This window comes from Knufia obscura, assembly GCF_036327395.1.
Source record: "Knufia obscura strain CCFEE 5817 isolate CBS 148926 chromosome Unknown scaffold_1, whole genome shotgun sequence".
NCBI classification, from domain to species: Eukaryota; Fungi; Ascomycota; class Eurotiomycetes; order Chaetothyriales; family Trichomeriaceae; genus Knufia; species Knufia obscura.
Window position 1 is genome coordinate 394,818 of NW_027042687.1, and position 22,147 is coordinate 416,964.

At 49.3% G+C, this 22,147-nt stretch overlaps 4 protein-coding genes across 4 annotated transcripts; 1 reads left to right on the forward strand and 3 right to left on the reverse strand.

The window, feature by feature from the left end:
* Positions 1-952: 952 nt before the first annotated feature.
* On the reverse strand, positions 953-8,701 carry UTP20 (U3 snoRNP protein; the record flags this gene model as incomplete). Its single annotated transcript, XM_064868606.1, has 1 exon — positions 953-8,701. The coding sequence occupies one exon, from the start codon at positions 8,699-8,701 to the stop codon at positions 953-955; it is 7,749 nt and encodes a 2,582-aa protein (XP_064734103.1).
* A 2,469-nt stretch (positions 8,702-11,170) lies between these two features.
* PMZ80_000153 (uncharacterized protein) lies at positions 11,171-12,943 on the forward strand (the record flags this gene model as incomplete). Its single annotated transcript, XM_064868607.1, has 1 exon — positions 11,171-12,943. One exon carries the CDS (start codon positions 11,171-11,173, stop codon positions 12,941-12,943), a length of 1,773 nt encoding a protein of 590 aa, XP_064734104.1.
* Positions 12,944-13,855: 912 nt separating this feature from the next.
* On the reverse strand, positions 13,856-16,951 carry PMZ80_000154 (uncharacterized protein; the record flags this gene model as incomplete). Its single annotated transcript, XM_064868608.1, has 1 exon — positions 13,856-16,951. One exon carries the CDS (start codon positions 16,949-16,951, stop codon positions 13,856-13,858), a length of 3,096 nt encoding a protein of 1,031 aa, XP_064734105.1.
* A 3,968-nt stretch (positions 16,952-20,919) lies between these two features.
* PMZ80_000155 (uncharacterized protein) lies at positions 20,920-22,146 on the reverse strand (the record flags this gene model as incomplete). The annotated part of the gene is made up of 1 exon (XM_064868609.1): positions 20,920-22,146. One exon carries the CDS (start codon positions 22,144-22,146, stop codon positions 20,920-20,922), a length of 1,227 nt encoding a protein of 408 aa, XP_064734106.1.
* Position 22,147: the final 1 nt, after the last annotated feature.

Below are 22,147 nucleotides of genomic sequence, written 5' to 3' on the forward strand. Positions count from 1 at the left end.
TTTCGCGAGGGCTTGACGAGATTATCTCAACGCAATGAAACGTAGCAAACAACCCTCAGCGGTGGCTGTCGGGTGGATATTCCATGGTAAAGCTCTTTTACCTGATCTCCTCCCACCTTTGAAGAACACCGAGCGGTTCTACTGTCAAGTCAAAGCGTATACGGATCACTCTATCTACTCCTTGGTGCCACATATCGGCTGATGTTTGCCGAGCTCTGCACATGCCACCTTAGGTGTGAGTAAACAATGGACAGATGCCGCTGCGCGACAGGAAGGTGCAAATCGACTCCAGCTTCAGAAAGATCTGATTACTCAGCAGGAAGGCGCGACCATATTGCCTGCCAGAAGACTGTTGCCTGGAAAGTGCGACCAAGACGCGGGGAAGCTGCGACTACGGTGTAAGGAAGGCGCGACCGTAGACGAGGAAGTCGCGACTAAGCGTGAGGAAGGTGCAATCCTGTGTCAGGAAGGCACAACCACATGTATGTACCGCACAAGGAAGGCACGACCGTTGAAGAAGGGAGAAGGCGCGATCACACGACCAAGGAAAGCACGACTATTTTCACAGTATAAGAAAGGCGCGACCGAGTTCGTTGAATGTGCGATCATGCAGCAAAACAATGCAGCAACCGAACACAGATCGAAGCCACGAATGAACACGAGTAGCTATTGATTTCTTAAGCGGACGCACGTATGAAGCTATACTGCGCCGTTCCCAGGTCAAAGGATGGGGCGAGGTGCATGCTATTGATAGCAAGAGCATTGCTGCAGCATGAATAGGGACCAATTTAAACGAACACTTTCAATTGAGCTTTTGCTACTCTACACCATTCCGAAGCAGACCATGACATTTTTACGCAGTTCGCCTATGCGCCTTCGCTGCGTTATCGACAACCTAAAACTCCGTTCGTACATCATGACACTGATGCTTACACCACCGTAGCCCACAACTCTAGAATCCAAGGTCCTTCCGCCTATTACTCCTATGCATTCCCTTAACCTCCTTCCTCCGATCCTTCTTCCGCTCGAACTTCCGCCTCTTATCCTGCGCTGCCCTTTCGGGCTCCGCGATGGTCTCAATTGCCCTCTTGTTCCGACGTTCCTGTCTCTTCTCTCTTGCTTCCTTTGTCGCCAACGTAATGAGCGTTGCATAGGTCCGATCTCCTACCTTGGCTTGGATTGCTTCGAGCAGCACTTGCGCGTTCTCGACCATTGTTTGGTAGGTTGCGTTGAATGCTGGGTCCGTTGAGCGTGGGGCGTGCACTGTGGTGGATGTGAAGTAGAGGAGTGGTATGAGTAGGGAGATGATCGATGAGCGGCGATTGCTGACGGTGACATCGGATAGGTGAGGGAAGAAAGCGGTCAAGAAGGCTAGGAACGATAGTTTCGAGCGGATTGTCGTGGAGGTATACTTCGATGGTTCCCGGCGCAGATTGCGGGCTGCCTGATCAAGTAGGTATTGTATTGCTGGGATTGACGTTGTCGTCTCACCATTGGCGGCTTCCCCGTCGCTATCGACGTCGTTGTCCATGTTGTCATCGACCCCGTCAGCTGTAGCTTTGATTGCAATTCGAGCACCACTTGCTTCCACGCATCGACCAAGGAAGAGCAAATTCTGTACCACTACATCAGCGAGCTCAGTCGTGGTCGATTGATGTTTCAGCACTTTCACCGATGATCGGAGTAAGCCGACGACCGCTGGTTCTTCAAAGCTTAGGCCTTGTGGGCATGAGAGCGGTATCGACATGCAGCCTGCGCTAAGGCATTCGCGGAAGTAGAGACTAACGAGCCTTGAAGCTGAATTTTGGAGCCATGTATGACGAGTATCCAGGACAGCGAAGATCGCTTGCCATAAGGTCTTCTGCTTGCTTGTCAGCAACGAGTGAGGATGCGCTTCGACTAGGGCATGAACCAGCTCGAGCGCATGGTATTGCACCTCCCACACATTCTCATCTTCGTCCGCACCACTAAAAATTGGCAGCAATTGATCCCTGATCGTCGCAACCTCTTCTTCCGTACCCTCCATTGCAGTCTTGAAGTAGATCGACCATGCTTGAAGACTGATCTTCTTGAGCATGAGGTTCTCGCTCTGTTCTAACCACCCTCGTAGTGGTTCAAGCATAGTTGTGAGGCCGTTACGAGGCGTCTTGCGGAATAGCTGCGACAACAATGCGCCTGCCATTTCTCGACATTGCACGTTTTCGTCGTTGGCCATCCTCAAGACAATAGGCACAAACATCACAGCTGCCAGTTCTTGAGCAGTTCCCTTGTCCATCTTCGACAATAGTGTACTGCATGCCTCCATAATGCTCTGACGACCTTCTGGATACTGATACTCAAGGTTCTTGACCAGAAATTTGACCTGTTTCGACCATCGAGCCTTGCCCTGCGGGTAATCGAGCAAAAAATGGACATACACGCCTCGAGCAGCATCTCTTGAACTTCGACTTTGGCTGGTCACCATCATCAGACCAATCTTGTCGACCAGCTCATATATCTCAGGCATCTGCATCTGACGAGCCATAACCGATTTGACAAAGTTGAAAGTAACACCTTGCCGATCTGGCTCCTCAAGATCGGGCATGGTCCGCTTCAAGAGATATGCTATGTCAGACTCTCGGACCTCAACTTGACTCTGCTCACGAACAATTGCAGAGACAAGCTTCATTGCTGCTTGTGCTGCTTCTTCATTTGTGCTCACTGCATTCTTCACGACCTTCACAGCTTCCATCGCATAGAGCTTTCCGTTCTGCTCCATTTCTGGCAGACGAAGCTTGATAACAGTCGACAGCAACCGCAATGCAGAGATCTTTACATCCTCTTGAGCTTCAACAAGCGCATCGCCTATGATTGGCAGGAAGCCATGAACGTTCCCGGGCGTCATGAGCTCGGTGTGACGTGCGAACGTGGACCTCGCTATATCAATAGCGAACTTTGCAAGCTTGTACAGGAGAGAGGCAGAGCTGACAGGCCCCACTTTACTCTTGTTGTCTTTCTGCACGATGAAGCGAGCTCTGTTCTTCTCATCGTTTGTCAATCGGCGCGGGGGTTGTGAGGGTTTAGCTTTGTAGAACGACTGAATGAGCTCGAATGCAAAGACAAGTAGATCCTGGCTGCTGGCCGCCGGGCTGTGAGAAATCCCCACTCCAATACGTCGGAACAACTCATCCACATTCCTTGCTTGCTTCGAGGAAAGTGAGCCAGTCAACAGGGACTCGAACGGCAACACTAGTTTCGCGAGGTGCCTAACGCTGGTGCAATTCGCAAGGATCTCCATTGAGTCGAAGCTCTTGTTTCTCTTCACCTCTTTCATGCTGCTGATGTAGTCTTCATTGTTCTTCTGTGCGCCAACGGTGCCAAAGGTATCATCGAGAATGACTTTGACTAGATCCTCAAGGCAATAGTCGAGATCTCCAATCATCCTTTGTTTGGCTGTGGCCAGGAAAATTGTATGCATGGTATACGATAGCACATGAAGCTGGTAGCCTTGTGTAAGAGCGGTTCGGAGTTCCTTGAGAACGAATTCCATACTAGATGACCCTAGCAGAATAACAATCTCTGCTAGCTTGTTGCGAGCCAAATCACGCGTCTCTTGCGTTCGACTCCGTAGAACTTGTGCAACATCAAGAACAACAGGCGTTGCTAGTAAAGGAATGTCGTCAGCTGGCAGAAGCTTGATCAGCTTCACGGCTACAACAGCGGCCGGTATCCTCTGGCTGATCTCGCCTTCATCTTTGTAGTGACTCAACTCTGCAAGTTTCGGAATAAAGTTGTTCTTCAGCTCCTGCGCAATAACATCGTTGGTAGGCAGAGACGTGGTCAAATGAGGTACAGGACCTTCCTGACTTCCAGCTGACCTCTTTCCGACCGCATCGGTCAAAGCATCCGCAGCATGGTCCAGCAGTCGTACATCAACTTTATCGTCCTCGTTTTTGGTATCTGGTGATGGTCGATACTGCCTGAAGACACGGCGAAAAGTTTTCCAGTCAAGCCATTGGAGGAGCACCGACATCGAAGCGATGCTCTGACCTTTTGTCGCTTGTGCGGATTCACTAGTACTGGTGTCAGTTGCAAATTTTTGCAACAGCGGCAAGAAGTAATCTGCAATGTTCTCTGCTGATATTGTGCCAGTTTCAACCTCAGTAATCAGCCTTCGAATAGCACGATTTCGGCGATGTTGCTGAATGTGCAGAATGTTGGTGAAGAAAGATGCCTCATCGTCATTGCCCACAAGAAGGACTTCCATATCTCGCAAACGGTCTTGAGTCTTCCAATACTGGACTACAGCACCTAAGAGTTCTGCAAAATCAGCGCGTACCGTCTCGGAATCATCCTTGATATGCTTTCGAATAGCCTGGAGTAAAACTGCTGAAAGTAGATCTGCACGTTCGAGATCGTCGGCAACAGCTTTGATCGAATGCTTGATGCAGCCAAGCGCATTACCCCTGATTGCAGCATCATCGGTAGACCTTGTGAGGAAAACCAAGTTGTGCAGTATCGGGAGGAAAGATCGTTGAGAGACCCGTGTCTCGAGCATGTCGTGTATCTTCGAGACTGCCGCGCTTTGTCGCTCGTGATTGATCTCATCCAAAGTATTGGTTGAGTAAGCATTGAGGTCCTCACAAATATCAGCTGCCTCACGAAGGCTCTCATCTTCTTGGGCGATTTGCTTCAGGATAAGGGAGCAGGTTTCTCGGTTCGGCAGATCTCGAAAGAAATCAAAGTAGCTGCATACCAACTGGAAGAGTCGATCGATGAAGGCAGCAGCAGGAAGCACACCGGCTGACTCTCCCATACCCTTTATGGCTTTGAGCACCTGACCCTTGATGTGGGGTGGCAGTCTTTGGTTCGGCTCACTCAGTATGTTGACCAAAAGCTCAACGATTCTCTGCCTGGTGGTGACCGCTTCGACATGTATATCAAGTTGTTGCACAACTCTTGTGACGCTGAGGAGCAGGTCTTTTGGTGGAGACTGTTGCAGCAGTGTTGCTAATTTGTCCAGTATCTGCGGTGCTTCTGCCCGGATAATCGAGCTAGCTATACTGTCCTCCTGTGCTTCGTTGTCCGCCAGGTTAAGCAATGAGCCAATTATCTCGTCTATCACAAATGCCTTGACAGCGGGTTTCGCATGTTCTGATGCAAGCAAGCTCCAGCATGATCCCAGTACATGATATGCCTTACTTGCGAGTAGCTGCACTCTCTGTTGGGATCGTGCCCAGACTGAAAACATTCTGAGCAGACCTGATACACTCTGTGAGTTCTCGGCCGTGAAGTTGGGTATTCGGGGCCTTATTAGCTCATCCCGCAATAGGGTTTGATACGTTTTCAAGTCAAGGTCCGGGCAGTATTCGAATATCAGGTTCAGACATTGAATTCCTGTTCGTCGAATGTTTCGGACAAGAGCCGGAGCTGCATCTGCGCTCTCGAATGCTTTGATCTGGTGGCAGGCTCGGGTCGTGCAATACAGCACGGCGTCCAAGACCTTGTCACCGAACGGGCTGAATTGTAATTGCAGAATTTCAAGCATGGACAAAACCATGCGCAAGAAGCCATATTGCTGGTCGGTGTTCATCAAATCGTGACAGAGGAAATGCTTCTGCATTTCCACATTGGCATCTGTCATGACTACCTCCCGTAGCCGACCCAGGACGACATCTAGAAACATAAGCACTTCCGACTTCTGCATCCGAAACAACAAGCGTAACAACGACTTGCGCTTAGCCTCTTGAGAGCCATGAATACCGACTCGCCCAATGAGCTGGCCAAAAACAAGTCGCAGGACGACAGGAAGCAATTCTGCTCGACTCTCGCCTTTGATTGTACTCGATTCTGAATCGCTATTTAACATCAGACCAAGCTCTGATGTAGTTGTCTTGTCTTCGGCCACTCGCAACAGAGATTCCTGATGCGAGATCAGAGCTCTGTTCTTCCATTTGAGTATTGCGAGCAGCGCCAGTTTTCGAGTCTCCATGTCGCCGTTCGCGAGAAGTTCAAGCAACATCGCGTGAACATCGTCCGCTCTGTATAACATTCTAGGATTATTGAATTGTCCTATGAGCTGCAAAAACAACTTGCGCTCCCTTAGACTCCATCCACGCTCTTCTATCTCCGGACTGAGCGTGTTGACCGAGTTAGATTCATCGTATGCGTTCGCATCGTGTCCTGCACGCCCGCGTTGAGCAACCAGGAATGCAGGCACCAGAATCTTCGACCTCTTTTCGGCAGTCTGCGGCATATCGAGAAGGACTTGCAGTGCAAGCAGCCGGCTAGCGGAGGGGACACGATAGGTTAACAGAGTGTGAGCAGACTCTACACGAGCGGCAATCTCACGTTCTGGATCCATAAAGTGGTCCGCTGAGGTCGTGTAGGTAGAGTCCACGTCGTTAAGCCTGGTGCACTCGAACAGTGAGACCCGACCTTCAACTTCATCACCTGAACGAGGTGAAGCTGTAGGAGATTCGAAGGGTGCTTGAAACCAGTCCCTGATGTTCTCCAAGACAAGTTCTTCTACATCAGCATCAGTCACCATTTGGCTAAGCGCAGAAGACACATCTCTGCGAAGCTGGTCGTGGTAATCGGGCAGGAGGCCGAGCGCAAAGGTTGGAACTAGCTTTGAGAGTTCCCTATCTTCGGGTGCGTTCTTCTGGATTTGCGGTAAACGACGAAGTAACATCGCAAGCTGCCGAGCATTGCCGATGCTGTACTCTGTGTCAAGGATCTCCTGCAGAAGCGCAATAGCCTGCGAGAACCACTCTGATGTCTTGCCATATATGAGTCGAAATACTTTTAGAGAGGCCTTCCGCAAGTCAAGCGATGGGTTGAGCATGTTCTTCACAAGCAGAGAACACGCATGTGTGGTCGAAGCTTGCGCAATGTCGATGGCAGTCGACTTCACAGCAACATCCGCCAATGCCTGCACAAATGGCAATATTTGGAACATGCCGTCTTGTTTCATCAACGCGTTCAGATCTTCCAGCGATATACCTGACTGGCCTTCAGAGAGGTTCGCTATTGTCTGAAGGCCCCATCCTAGGTGAAGACGCTCATCAAGTATTGTGCTTGACTGGGCAGAAAGGGCTGCTCTTAGATTCTTTGCTAGAATCTGTCTGTATTCTGCAGAAGCTTCCTCACTCCTAGGGAACACCATAGACCGGGCCATAAGGAGATGAATTTGTGCTACTAGGGTGGAAGTTTGCTTTGCCTCTGACCTGCGCCATTGTTCGCGGATTGACGCCTCCCACGAGTCGCTGATGACTACTTGACCAGAGTTACCAGCTTCCCTATGGATGTGGCCCTGCTGCTGGAGGTCGTTGAGCAAGACGACAAGCGCTGCTTCATTTTTGCCCCAACTTGAAACGATGTAGCGTTGCAGGTGAGGCAAAAGCAAGTCTTGAAATCTGGATCTATCAAGACTTGCGACTGCTTCGCAGAAGGTGAAGAATTGAGTTGAGCTTGTATTGTCAACGACTGCGGTGACCAGTTTCGGGACGGAGGGCAAAAGCTGATCCAAGGGAGCATATAGAATGGCACTTGCCACAGCTTTGATAAGAGTCGATACTGGCGCTTGCGGTGGCTCAGTCTGTGATGAAGCCTCGCGTAATCTCAAGGAAAGGAGCTGAAGCACTCTTGACCAATTACTGATTCTGGAGCCGCCACGAGTGGCAAGAGCAATGAGCAGCAAACGAGATGCAAGAGCTTGCTCAGGTGTCGACTGAGCTGGCTTTTCGGCAGCTTCTACGATAACATCGAACAGCGGCCGAAATCCTGGTGCGTCAGTTCTGTGGACAAGATTGACTGTAATGCCTTCAATGATCTGCACAGCAAGGGCACCTGGCTGCTCCGGTGCCAGCACTTGGTTATATAGGCAAGTGAACAAGTCTGGAGCACTTGAATGCAGAGCTGCATCAACCCCAGCGGCGCTTTCTGCAAGTAATGTCCTGGTCGATTCGACGCATGCATCTGCCTCCTTCTCGTTCAGCTCCTGGATCTTGGTGAACACGATGTGCTCAATGGCGCGTGACAGAGGTTTCTGATTCTTCGGGTACAAGATTGCTGCTTTTCGAACAAGAAAAGCTAAGGACTCGGCAGTAAACCTTCGTATGTACTCTTTCCGAGCAGAGAAGTAAGGCAGAAGGATGTCTAACAGCGGCTTCAGGTCCTGTACGAGTAGCCTGGACAGATATTTGTACATCCATGCCAAGCAAGTAAAGCATGCTTCGACAACAGCTGGATCATCCTGAGCCGTCGAGACCTTAGCCACCAGCTTGACAGTCTGTGCAAAGTATTTCTCAAACTCTTGACCAAGATCATGCGCCAGGTGTGCAACCAAACTCAGCAGCGCTTCTAGTGCCAGCCCATCCTGTTTCTCTATGTGCTCAAGCAGTGACTGTACGATCCTATCCGCATGGTGAATCAATTGAGGGAGGCTTTCGCAGAGTTGGTTGACCTGGTAATAAAATGATGTGAAGGTATTGGTAAGATTCAGCTCTGACCACTCCTCGAGCGCTGCTCTGAAATAGCTTTGAGAGATATCGTCGTTCGACTCTTTGAGTCTAGACTGCTGGATCTTGTGCACGGGGTCAATCTTCAGTTTCGCGACTCGTTTGGTGAAGGGTTCGTATCGATGTGCTTTTGTAGTAGCTGTCGGTTTCCGCGCCTTTCGCGGAGGTCCTACAGGTTTCCCAGGAGATATTGGTGCCATTCTGGGTAGTGTTATCTGTAGTCACGCATGAGCTGAAATCCACGTTGCACAACGAAGCACAATGTACGGCGCATGCAACAAGTTGAAGCCATCCGAGCCATCGTACTTTCTCGCTAGAAACTTTTGGAGCTTATCGATAACGGCTTCGACGAAAACCAGGCAGTAAGGCAGGTATGACTAAGCACAAGCGCGCCTGCCACTTGCAGTATCAACACTACCCACCTGCCGGACAAGCAACGTTGCCGCACCCCACCAGATTTTAATAATTCTATAACTTATAAATTATCGATAACTACATACCATATAATTACAATTACGATAAAGCGACCTTAGAATCATTGTTTGTATATTAAGAGGAGGAGATTTATATAAATATTAAAGAAACTAGATAAGTTTTAACCCCTCTAGATAACTTAATATACCGTTATCTAGTTACTAACTTTCTTATAGTCTTCGAATCTCTAGCGGTATAATTTAGTATAATACTAGCCCTTTATAAATAGGTTATTAATCCTACTTTACGATACCTTATTATACTAATATTACTATATAACCTAGTACTTCTTATACTTATTTAGGCTTATAAACGGCGATAAGACCTAGTTAAGTAGTAGCTAACTACTCTTTAAGATATTTAAGATTTAGCGAAGACGTTAATAATATAATCTATTATAAACCTATTTTCTTCTTAACTCTATTTATTAGCTATATCTTTCCTTAATACTACTAATATTCTCTTATTTAAACTTTAACTAATTTATTATATAAGCTAAAACTATAATACCTATATACGGTATCTCTATTTTTTATAAGGATATAATCCTCGGCCGTTCTCTACTTTCTATATAGGTTCTTCTCGTTATATTAGTTTATAATATTAGTATAAGTATTAGTATTTATCTTCTTATTAGAATTAATATTATAAAAGTATAGATTTAACTTATACTCGTATCTAATTACGGCCTAATAATAAATACTTTTATTAGCGAATTCCTTACGTAAAGTAGTATTATCGTTAACGAGCCTAAACGAATTACGATTAATAAGATTAATAGTAATCTTTTTACTCTTATATTTACTAGCTTTATTTATTTTACCCTTTAGCTAATTATTAATCTACTTTTACTCGGCTCTAAAAGGTATATAATTAATCTTTTTTAGATTATTACTTTAGCTAAGTAGTCGCTTCTAATATCCTTAGATAAAGCGTATTATATCTTTATAGGATTTATTACTATAGCGAAGCTACTTCTAGAATATATAATTAGGCGAATATCGTAATATCTTATTAGTTAAGCGTATATATAGCTTAACTACTCGTTCTAGTAACCTCTCTTTTATCTTTATTTATATAATATAATAGCTAACTCTATATACTACTCTACGAATCGTTTACGTATAAGGTATATCTTACGAGTTATTAATATAATTAGCTACTATAAAGATCTATAGCTAAGATATCTTAGCTTTAGTATTCTTAGCGCGTTTAAGATATTCTTATATAATATATATTTACTTATTTATAATAACTCGATTATTATCCGCTTAAAGATAACGCTTAAGCTCGCTAAAAGTAACCTTTTTACTTACTAATTTTATACGTCGCTAATACCGAGCTATTCTATTCTTTATACCCTATTATTAGTTAATTTACTTCTTAATAACGAGTAACTCGAGCTTGTTAGCGAAGTTAGTTATCTCTCTAAGTACTATTCGCTTTATTACGCTAGCCTAAGTTCCTTTTTTAGATACTAAATTAAGGCTACTAGTATAATTAGGCGTATTAGATCTTAGTGTTAGTATACTCTCGTTTATTACGCTTCTATCTCGTACTTAGAAATTACGCTTACGCTTGCTAGTAATAGGCCTAGGCGTAGTCTTACTATAACGTTTATATTTACGTACTATAGTAACGACGAGAGTATAGAACGACTATAATTATATAGCTAATGCACTATACAGAAGTAAGAAGGTGCTTAGAGACGTATGACGACAACGTACTATAAGCGGTATAGCGGCAATCTTGTATGTTCGCCAGGTGACTACCGCAACGCGGTCTGCTCTTACAGGAAGACAGAAGACCACCAAAGAAGAATCTATCGTCTTCGCGCTGTCGCCAGCGCCAACGAGAAAACTCAGTATCAAGAGGGTGAGGACGCAGGTCTCCGCTTGTGTTCAATGCAATCGATGCAGTTCGAAAATTTGAGCTTGACTTCAGCATTGGCGACGAAGAGCATTTCCTGACCTGACACTTTCGGGCTCCTTCAAGCCTGCACACTGTAACTTCACTTGAACCTCACTCCCAATTCAGTGATCGTAGGTAGTGCAGCATGCAATTTGACAAAGCCAGGCAGAAGAACAAATAAAGATCTGCTCCTTGCTCTCAGCACCCTGTCTCAGTGTCTTATATCATTCAACCATTACAGTAGCTATTGGCTACTGAGAAGACAATCTTCATTACGCTCAACCATGGCCACCAAAGTGCTGGTCGTAGGCGCTGTCCAAGGCCAGCTCGCCAAAGCATTTCAGAAGATCTCCAAGCTTCATTCAAAGACAGATTTCGCATTCGCACTTGTGACAGGCGGCCTATTTAGCCAGGAAGCCGACGACGACGTTCAAGCACTGCTATCAGGCTCGACCACAGTACCTCTTCCTACATACTTCACAGTCGCCGACCATGCGTTACCACAACCTGTCCAGGAAAAGCTAGAAGCAGCAGGCGAGGTCTGCCCAAACCTGTTCTACCTCGGCCGTAAAGGCACCTTAACCACCACAGAAGGCATCAAGATCGTCTTCCTGGGTGGGCGACAAGTCCAAAACGAAGAGTCCATGACCCAGTCGATCGGCAAGTACGATCCTCTCTTCCTCGACAACGAAGCACGAGTCCTCTCAGGAGCCAACAATGCACACATCATCCTCACAAACCAATGGCCAGCACGAATCGAGAATGACTCAAGCATCTCATTGCCAGAAGGCATCGAGCCCAGCACGTCAAGCGTAGCCGTCGCCAACCTTTGCGCAACACTCAAGCCGCGATATCAGTTCTCCTCTTCACCAACCGCAAGCTGGAAACGCGAACCCTTCGTCTGGCCCATGGAGTACTCAGAGAACGCCGAAACCCAAGTCACCCGCTTTGAGTCCCTCGGCAGTATCAACCTCAAAACCTCAGAGTGGATATCAGCATTCACGCTCGACCTAACCAAACCCGCCGCATCAGAAGGCGCCCAACGTGCCGCACCATTCACAGTTACCACCCCACGAAGCAAGCGGAAGCGCGACGCCCTCGATTCAGACCCCTACCGCAACCAACGCTACGACACCAGCACGACCGACTCCTACCGTCCAGGCGGACGCGGCCGAAATAACAAGCGCCCCAAATACGACCCAAACGACTGCTTCATGTGCCTAGGCAAACCCCAATTCTCCGCCAACATGGTCATCAGCATCGCCGAAGAATCCTTCCTCACATCCCTCCGCGGCCCCCTCCCAACAGACACGACCTTCCCCACCCTCAAATCAACCGGCAATCTAATGATAATCCCCATGTACCACGCCGCCGACGAAACCGCCCACGGCCGCCGCAGCCCACCTGAACTCCAAACCGAATTCAACGAGATGACGCGCTACCGCCATGCACTCCAGCACATGCTCCTCGACAAAGCAAAGGGCGAGCTCGGCGCAGTCTGCTGGGAGGTAAACCGCACCGGCATCCGCCACTTCCACTGGCAATGGGTCGCGTGTCCACAGACCATGATAGGCAAGGGTCTGGTCGAGGCCGCATTCAAGATCGCAGCGGAGAAAAACGAATACGAGAAATTCCGCCCCTGCGAACCAGATAAATTACTGTCTGAACGACAAAGCGACTTCTTCCGCGTCTGGATCTGGTCTGCCGTCCCATCTACAACTTCAACGACCAACGGCTCGCACACAAACGGCAACGGCACCAGCAACCCCTCCCCACCACCGACCACAACCTCCCCACTCGCCCAAGCAGACGCCCTCGCGGCCGGTCAAGACGAGAAATCAACAACGCCACCCAACACAACCGAGACAAGCATGTACTTCGAGCTGCCACCCGACCAACGCTTCAACATCCAGTTCGGCCGTACCGTGTTGTCAAGTCTCCTCAAGCTAGAGCACCGAGCTGATTGGAGATCCGTTCCCGCTGGAGATGGAGATGAGGCTAGAGATGCAGAGGCGTGGAAGGAGGATTTTGGAGACTGGGACTTTGCGATGGGCTAAGGGGCCTTTGATCAAGACTGTGCCTGGGAAGGAGCTAGAATGCAGCTGTACAGGATGAAGATCTGCTCTGGCTATCAGAACAGGATCATGCCGTCTTTCTTGCAACTAAGCAGCGCAATTTTTGAAGATAAGTGTATCGATCAAATAAATCATAGAGGCACATTAGACATCAGTTCCAAATTTCTGAAGCTATAGCCTATACATAACTTTCAGTTACATAGCGCACCCGTGGGTGGCCTGCGGCTCTTCGATTCAAGACCTCTATCCTCCGTAAAAATAGTGCGCTGAACATACGCCACTTCTTTGCACCTAACCAACACCCTCGACTCGCCGACTAGTGTCATCCGACTTGTACATGACCGCGGCTAATGCTTTGATCTCCCCACATCCCTCCGCCCATAAGCTCTGGGTTCCTTGCTGGGATCCCTCGAGCGGACTTGCATTGCGCACATCCAATCAAGACATCCACCATCCCATATTCCACGTGTTCTTTGAGCCTTGACCCTCTTGACCATAACTTCGGGCTTGGCAATATCTTGAATGGACGCGAATGCAGGCAGCATCTATCCCATGCGCGACTGAAATGACGAATTCACACAACCTTCCTGATGCTTTCACAGGACGGCGTCCAGACCAATGCAACCGAGGGGATGAAGGTGATCGATGCCTGAGTCCAAAATTCGTCGTTTCAGTCGCGCATAGGATACGTCGTCTCATTGAACGTTCAAGAGCCGTTTCGCCAATCGAAGATCCACTCCCGCGTCTGACCGTATCGTCCTTGCTCTCGACGTAAGATCAGTCCTTCCTTTGGGCCGCCAACTGCGCAGAACCAACAGTATGCGACCTTCGTAGTCTTTTCTCTGACTTATTCTTCCAGAGACAACCCGTCTCTACAACCATCCCTGCTACCTCCTACCTCTCTTCCACCCCATCCATTCCCACCTCCGCCTCTCCCATCTTATAATACACCCCCCCAAACGCATTCCCAATAAACTCCCCCAACTTCCCAAAAACAACATCATTCGCCCCATGAAAATAAATCCCATGATCACTATCCGGAAAAAAATGCACATCATAGTTCCTCACACCCCCTAAATCCAACTTATCAATCAACGTCAACGTATTCTGCAAATGCACGTTATCGTCTCCAGTACCATGCATCATGAGCCAGCGTACATTCTGACTCAGCGCCGTGACGTTTGTGATTGCTGTATCTGCGTACCCAGTCGGGTTCATGGTGGGCGTGAGCATGTACCGCTCTGTGTAGATGCTGTCGTAGAAGGACCAGTCTGTGACGGGTGCAACCGCAACGCCATATTTGAAGTGTTGACCCGCGTCTGTCTCGAGGACCTTGAGCGTCATGAAGCCGCCGTAGCTCCAGCCCCAGATGGCGAGGCGGTCGGCGTCGACGTAGGACTTTGCACTCCATTCTTTGGCCGCAGCGATTTGGTCAATGGCCTCGAAGTGGCCTAGATTTCCGCGGATGACGGTACGTGCCTTGCGGCCTATGAAGCCGGTGCCACGGTTGTCGAGTGTGACGACGAGGTAGCCGAGGGTACTGGCGACGTAGGACTGGAAGTTGACTTTGAAGCGGCGGTCGACTTGTTGGGAGCCGGGGCCGCCGTAGAGCTGGAAGAGGACGGGGTATTGCCTGTTTGGGTCGAAGTGGGGCGGACGCTGTTCGAGGACGTTGAGGATCGTGCCGTCTTCGGCGGTGATGTTTGTGTAGACGAGGTGGGGCATTTCGTGTTGGGCTGCTTGTTTGGCGAGGTCTTTGTTTTCTTCGAGGATTTCTTCGTAGGTGTTTGGGTTTGAGGGGGTTGAGATGACTTTTTGTGTTGGGATTGAGGGGCCGTTGTAGTTGATTATGGCGTAGCCGGCTTTTGCGCTGAATTCTGCTGTGTAGTAGCCTGGTTTGTCGGTTGGTACGAGGGGCTTGATCTCTTTGCCTTGGAGGTCGACGCTGTAGATGTGGCGTTGGGTGGAATGTTCTTTGGTTGCGCTGAAGTATACTAGGTTGTTCTTGAGGTCGACCTTGACGGTTCCTTGCTCTACCTCCCATTTTCCTTTCGTTAGCATCAATGGTTCAGGGCTGTCTAATGGCGAGAAGTAGCCGAGATGGTCGCCGTCGTCGTAGATGACCATATCGATGTAGCCTTCTTCTGGTCTACCGTTGTCTGGATCAGCAGGTATATATCTGCTTTCCTGACCCGGCTCGACCCAACCACCGTCAAGCTCCTGCACATTCAGAGTTCTGATAGTCTTTCCAGTCCTGCTCTTGACGTCGACAAGAACAACTCTGACCTTGTCACTGACTCTATTCAGCTCCTTGACGATCACTCTTCCGTCGTCGGCCCATAGCACATCCGCAATGATCCTGTCATCATCTTTGAAGTCGCCATCGATCTCCACTTCGAACATCTCATTGGCCTCCAAATCGTAGAACAGCATATCAACGACGGGATTTGGTGCTCCAGCCTTCGGATACTTGATCCTCTTCTCGTCAGGGTAATTCTCCAAGCCAGCCTTCGCCCGCTCACCGCTTGGCCGACTAAGATAGTAATCAACAGGAAACTCAGGCACCATAGTCTCATTCGTCCTCATGAAAGCCACGAACTTGCCCTCCCGATCCCACCAGGTCGCAACATTACCCTGAAACACCTCCTCCTCAAACACCCAATCAGGAATACCATAGAAGAACTCCGGCCCGCCATCCTTCGTAATCTGTCGCACCGCAGTAGTTGCACTCCCATTCGAATCCTTCAACAGCCTCACAAACAAATTATTATCCCTCGTAAAAACAACCGCATCCCCCTTCGGACTCCAACTCGCAAGCTGTACCCTCCCATCCGGCACAGCCTCATCCAAATACTCCGCCGTCTGACTCTCGACATCAAAAACATAATAAACACCCGTGAACGAGTGCCTATACACCTTCTCCCTCTTCGCCAACACAAGCACCTTCGTCAAATCCGGACTAGGCCAGTAATCCTCCGCAACCACCACACTGTTCCCACCAACCGGCGTGAACCGCCCACTCTTCATCAGAGTCTTACTCTCATGTATCTTCTCCCCCTTCACATTCCCACCCTTCCTACTCCTCACATCCTCAACAACCATAAAGTCCTTCCCCGGCTGTCTAATCTCAAGCAATAACCCATCCTCCTCATTCGCACCCGCAATCCAGTTTAGATTGACGTGTCTCGGATACCACTCCCCCCTCTGTATACTCTCCAGACTTATCTTGCGGCCCGAACTCTTACGCGGCCCCTCGTGGTCATATGCTTTCGTCGAACTGTGCTGGTAGGCTTTGCTGTTGATGAGAGAGAAGAGTGCCAGGATCCAGCCGGCGAGCGCAATGACTGAAACGATCCAGATTGATCTCTTCAGGGTCCGCGACATGGTCTTCTGGCTGCCGCTGTCTGAGTGTGCCCTTTTCCGTTTCGACCATTTCGTCGGCGGGAGTTCGGGGTCTGATTCGTCGTCGCGATAGTCCAGCGGCGAGGAGGGTCCATTCTTCTCGGTGAAGCGGGAGGCATTTATGTTTAGGTTCTCGAGGACGAGGGACGTAGTTGAGACACTGGTGGTTGAGTCGAAGGAGCATCGGCGTGAGGATGTCGAGTCGCGTGGTTCGAAGGCGTGCGAGTCACGGAGCAAGGAGCCCTTCTCTGAGTCGTCGAGGAGATCCTGCTCTCGCGGCGACATGGTTGCGGTGGGTAATGGCTTGCGACTTGATGACTTCCACGGATCACGGAAGAAGGATGTCGTTGCTGATTGGGGTGAGGATGGGAGGGATGGCGTCGAGGTACCGGTGCATATTGATTGTGTACGGGTCTTCGGCGACACTGATCGGATGTCTCCTGTATACGGAGAATGTGTAGATGCAGTTGCACTGCTGTCGCGTGAGTTGAAAGCACGTCGGCGCGGACTCTCTGGGGATACCCCGGCTGACGCATCTTGGAGGCTCTGACTGGACGTCACGGTTGTGATAGGCTGTGGAGTACCCATGGTTGCCTAGCTCGGCAGGCAGGCAAGCACTAATAACTTCGCTGGAACTTGAAGTAGGCGCTAACGAGGGAGATCAGATCTTTGGCCCTTGCAACAATTACTGCATATTGGTAGAAGAACCACGATAGAGGATATTGTGCAACACATGGCTCTTCCTGGTGTCGTATCCATTTCGTTTTGCGTGATCTATGTTTAGATATGCTAGAGCATATTTCTACAGCGTCTTGAAGCAGTAACACACAGGCGGCAGCTAGTCATCGTTTTCAACCATAACCGCTTGCGGTACATGTCGCTACTGTGTCGATCGACTCTTCTGCTCTGCGGCCAAGATGACATTCCTGAACTCGAGGATAAGAACTCTTCATAACGGACATCATACGTGAGATTCACAGACGATAGTAATCATGGTCTTGATCATCCTCGCAATTGTCATGATCAATGGCCTTGGTGTCAGTGGAACATAAATGATAATAAGAATGTTAAACTAAGGTAATTTTGTCCAGCCCTCCAGTCATCGAAGCAACTTTTAGAAAGCCCTATCCGTGTGAGCCTGACCCTACGTGCTTGCAACCATACTTTCTGTGCGATACTGCCGAGCAGTCTGCAGTGCTTCGAGTGTACGCCTTGCATCGGAAAGGTCATTCTAATGGTGTGCTTTTGAACTAGCTCTGCGGTGCTTGTGTGTACGTACTGTGAATATATAGGATGAGTTCGAAGGAATCGAGATCGTCTCGGAGGAGAGTTGCGTTTTCTCTCTCTAATTCGAACCAAGATTCATCGAATCGTCCAGAATTCGTTCCATCCGAGAGATACGATATCAGAGATATGTCTGAAAGGGATGATGAACAGGTCTCTTCTGAGACACTCTTCCAGCTTTTCGATTGTGATGCCCGGTTCTCCCTTGAAGACGGGACCGCCTTGCTCAGAAGTTAAAGCCCATGGTTCTTCAGAGAAGAGATGTAATTTGCGTAGCTTCATCCGTCGGAGTGGGTGGTCGCTGTAGCACCCATGGAAACCAGCTACCTGAACGGTCGTGCTCCGCCGTGCTTACTGATACGCGTTCCGAGTTGCTTTGGTGAAGATCGAATGTAGCGCTACTACCCGCCTGACATCGTCGATATCTTTGGCTGCCACCATCGCCTTCAACGTCTAACAGGAAGCCCATATTCACGGACCGTACTGCGCCGACGATCTCCAAAGAGCGTGTCACAGTACTTGGGATATGCCGATCCTTTCAAACTCAACATCCGTCTTGTTACTCAACATAAATCCGAATGGTCAGATTTTCTGAAAGAAAATGTACTCCTGAAAGGTCCAGCGAGCCCACTTGATACATAGCAAATAGCCTGATAGCTCATCTTTTCGACCTTACTCCTGGCAATGGGTCTCGCCAACTGTGCTTTATGATCACCCAGTGAGCCTCTAGATTTGAACTGGATATAGACTCTTGGAACGAATATTTTTCTTATCCTCGCGATATCTCTCAAGTATCATGTCGGGTCGGAACAAGAGATGTGTCCGAAAGGGTTGAACAGGTCTCTTCTGAGGCGTCACACTTCACTCTTTCCCAAGTAGGAGTGACAAGTAGGTAAAAGTATTGAGAAGAAGCCACGGCACCGATTCCTGTTTTTACGCCAGTACTCAGTTAGCCACTTTTATTATTGTCCCCATTGCTGTTCCCAGCAGCAGACGAACCACTTGGGGTGGGGGGAAGACCCTGTCGATGTCGAAGAAAGAGGTTGCAGCAGTCGAAGTGCCTGGGCTCGCGATCTGATTCGAAGTTGAGGATACAGTAGCCTGCACGTTCCAACCCACAATAGCTATGGCTCCGACCGTAGAGTCCGATCTTACTGTGGTAGTTGTTTTTGAAGACATCCTTTGAATTTGTCTAGATTTGATGGAATTGGTAAGTTGTGTAGGGCCTGCAAGACCTGTCGCACGTGCATAAGGTGTTCTTCCTTCCATTCAGAAGAGACTAGCACATCGTCAAGGTATGCAATCACAAAGACATCGAGAAACTCTCGCAGACACTTGTGTGTAGAATTGGAAACTCGCAGGGGAATTGGACAGGCCGAAGGGCGTTACGCAGTACTCGTAGAGGCCATACCTCGTACGAAATGCGGTCTTCCACTCGTCGCCTTCCTGTTGATCGATGCTGCGCCGAGCCCAGCAGCGTTTAATCGGGTAGCCACTTCCGGCCATTGATAGAACAGCTCTCGCAACGAGTAATAATATATTCAAGATGTCTTCTGGTTATCGATCGCGCGGCAGACGGGAAACCGCTTGCTGTATAGGAAGTGATTTTGATTTATGTAATTTTCATTTGGTTCAGAGGATACTGCGTGTATTTCTTTTATGCTTACGGCACGAAGCGTTCGCGCTTCATCTGTTCTATTGTTATGAGACAGCTCTTCGTCGCGATAGTTTGCTCCTTGCGGAAACTCCATCTCCTCAAGAATAGTCTGGGTATTTCGCGACCTAATTTCCTTCTTTTTCCACCTTTAAAGCCGCCGGAGTTTTGTGTTCAGATACCGTCGTGAAGACATAGGTAGATCGACATGCCCGCCGCTTGAGTAATTGCTGAGATGCGCATGCGGCCAGCCACCCCAGGCCGAACCACATAGGAGGAGAAACCAATCCACACCAGACCATGTTTCTGAATGCGAGGTGCCGGATCTGAAGTGTCACCACAGCTCTGGCGCAGCGTGCAATGAAAGCATTGGTGCTTGCACCATTCCGCATCCAGAGTGTTCGGCCGTGGTTCCATCTCTTAACGTGTTCAGATCACCTTCAGCCTCTCTTCACAGCACACCCAGAACACATGTCTTCTCCTTCACCACGCGTTGGCTCGCTCCCAAGAGCGTCAGTAGTTTCCTGGAGTCACACCCTCACAGCAAGCCCAGCACCACCCCAACGGGCTGCGCTAACAGCCGAGCAGCCAAATGTCGGCTCCTCCCGCGGAACCGACGGTACGTAAGTTATTTTTGTATGAGTATGTTGTGCTGGTAAAGCAGAAGTTTCAGAGTATTGACATTCTGAAGTCGCAGATATCATCGGTAGCTCTGCGCAAGGCTGGCTTAGTTCAGCCTCGTCGTCACATGGATGAACTAATGGTGAACTCATCTCTGAGCAAGCTGGAGACCATTCGTGAAGTTGTCTTGATTGAACTTCGGCTGCTCCTTGGTGACTTGCTTGTGATGTCGTGCCATTGCGACATTGACTCGATGCTATAGGATCTGCCATCGCTCGAGCCGGTGTGACAGGCGCAGACTTCGAGACTCGACCTCGTACGGTCTCTCCACTGTTCTCTTGTGTCAAGCATTCTATGTGCGCACATTGCTTGTCCACTTCCTTGACTGTTTCTGATAGTGTGTGTCGGCGCGGTTTCATCGCTGGCCGAGGTCGACTTGTTGAGACAGCATTGAGACTTTTGCCACGCTTGAGGTAATGAGGGTCAATGTGGAAAGCACACCCTGTCAACATTGATACGGGCCTGGGCGAGTCAGGCCTACGAGGTGGCTGAACCTGCTTGTCGTTGGCCATGGTTGACATTGACTTGAACCTTCGTAGGTAGGTGAGGTAGACCAAGAGAAAGATAGTGTTGATGCTAATGCTCAGAGAACCTTGGATATCTGATTGTGACTACTCCCTTGCCATTGTGAAGAAGCGATGCGGCCGGGGTATATATCTTCCTCGTCCGTTGCATTTGCGTGAGTCTAGATCTCAACAGGATTGATTCTATCCTGGAGTACCAATTTTTGTCCGCGAGAATGTGAGAACGACAACGGTGGATGCTGTGAAGCGAGAGCTTTGTGAGGCAAGGATTGACTGACTGCAGAAACCGTATCACGTTGCTGGAACGCTGCAGATGATGGTGCTACTAGGCGTTGGTCGCAAGACAGACGCCAAGCACAGACGAATCCACTCCCCGCAGTACCGGAGTCTGCAACGTGGAGAGCGCAGCAACTCTAGTGACTGTCGTGTACGAGCGATTTGAGCCCCGAGCTGATCTGGTCCTCCATCCCATCATCCTCATCGCGGCCCTGCCACCAAATCTGCTTCCGGACCACAGCAACAATATGCGAGCCAGCCGTGAAGAGCCAAGCCACCACAAGTAAAATGGTCATGCCAGATGTGACAGCCTTGATGCCTGTACTATTGAGGACCATTCCAATCTGGATCGCCGCAAGTATCATACCAGCGTTGGGGAAGATGAAAGCCCACCAATTCAGTGTAAAGCTCATCTTTCTCACGCCAGTGAGTACTGCCACAAGCGACAGGGCGAAGAACCAGAAGGCTACAAGCCAAACGAAGATGCCGGACATGACCCCCAGAACTTTGATCGCGGCACCAACATCGAAATTTGGTAGGCTTAGGAAATCTTGCGGTATGACATTGGGTGCTTGATTGCCGAGCGCGACGAGACCTGCTGAGGTGTAGCCAGCGGGACCAACTGAAATGAACATTCCCGGCCGTGTTGAAGGAGGTGGCAGTTCATTTGACATGAGCCGGATGACGTAAATGCTGTACATGAACATCGCGACTGTCCAGCCCAAGCCCTGAAGAAGCACACCTCCAACAAAGATCGGGAGGGCGGAACTTTGTGGCTGACTTGGTATGAGAACTGCTGCGAGAGGGCCGATGACCAGAAACGGGTAGACTGGGAAAACCCAAGCAGGCATTGCTGATGAGACCGGCATCTGCTCTGCCACAAACAACGTACAATACTGGAAGATGGCCACCAGAAGCGCGCACGCAGCGTATAACCAGAAACAGACCTCGAGCGCCTTCACTAGCCAAGGACCACAACTGGGAACACCGTATTGTTGCGTGCAAGTGAGGACAAGCGCAATGCTCACCCAGAACGAGCCAAAGAAGAGAGCTTCCTTTGGGTAGTGCAGAGATTTCGTAAACTTCCACGGCTGCAATACGAACCGTGTGACCATTGTCGCCATAAATGCCAGAAGTAGAACCAGATCGAGTATGAAGAAGATCTTGCCAATTACATTGAGACCATCAAATGTGAACGGTTGCTGCGATAACACGACAGCGATGGCGCCCGTCGACATCGTGCATGCGAAGTTCGACCATGTGAAATGGCTGATTCTGCCTTTGATACCAGGTGGTTGTTGGCGTGTCCCTTTGCGGTCTTCGGGCGAGGCCTCGACATCGTAGTGTCCTGGCCTTGGAGTCATA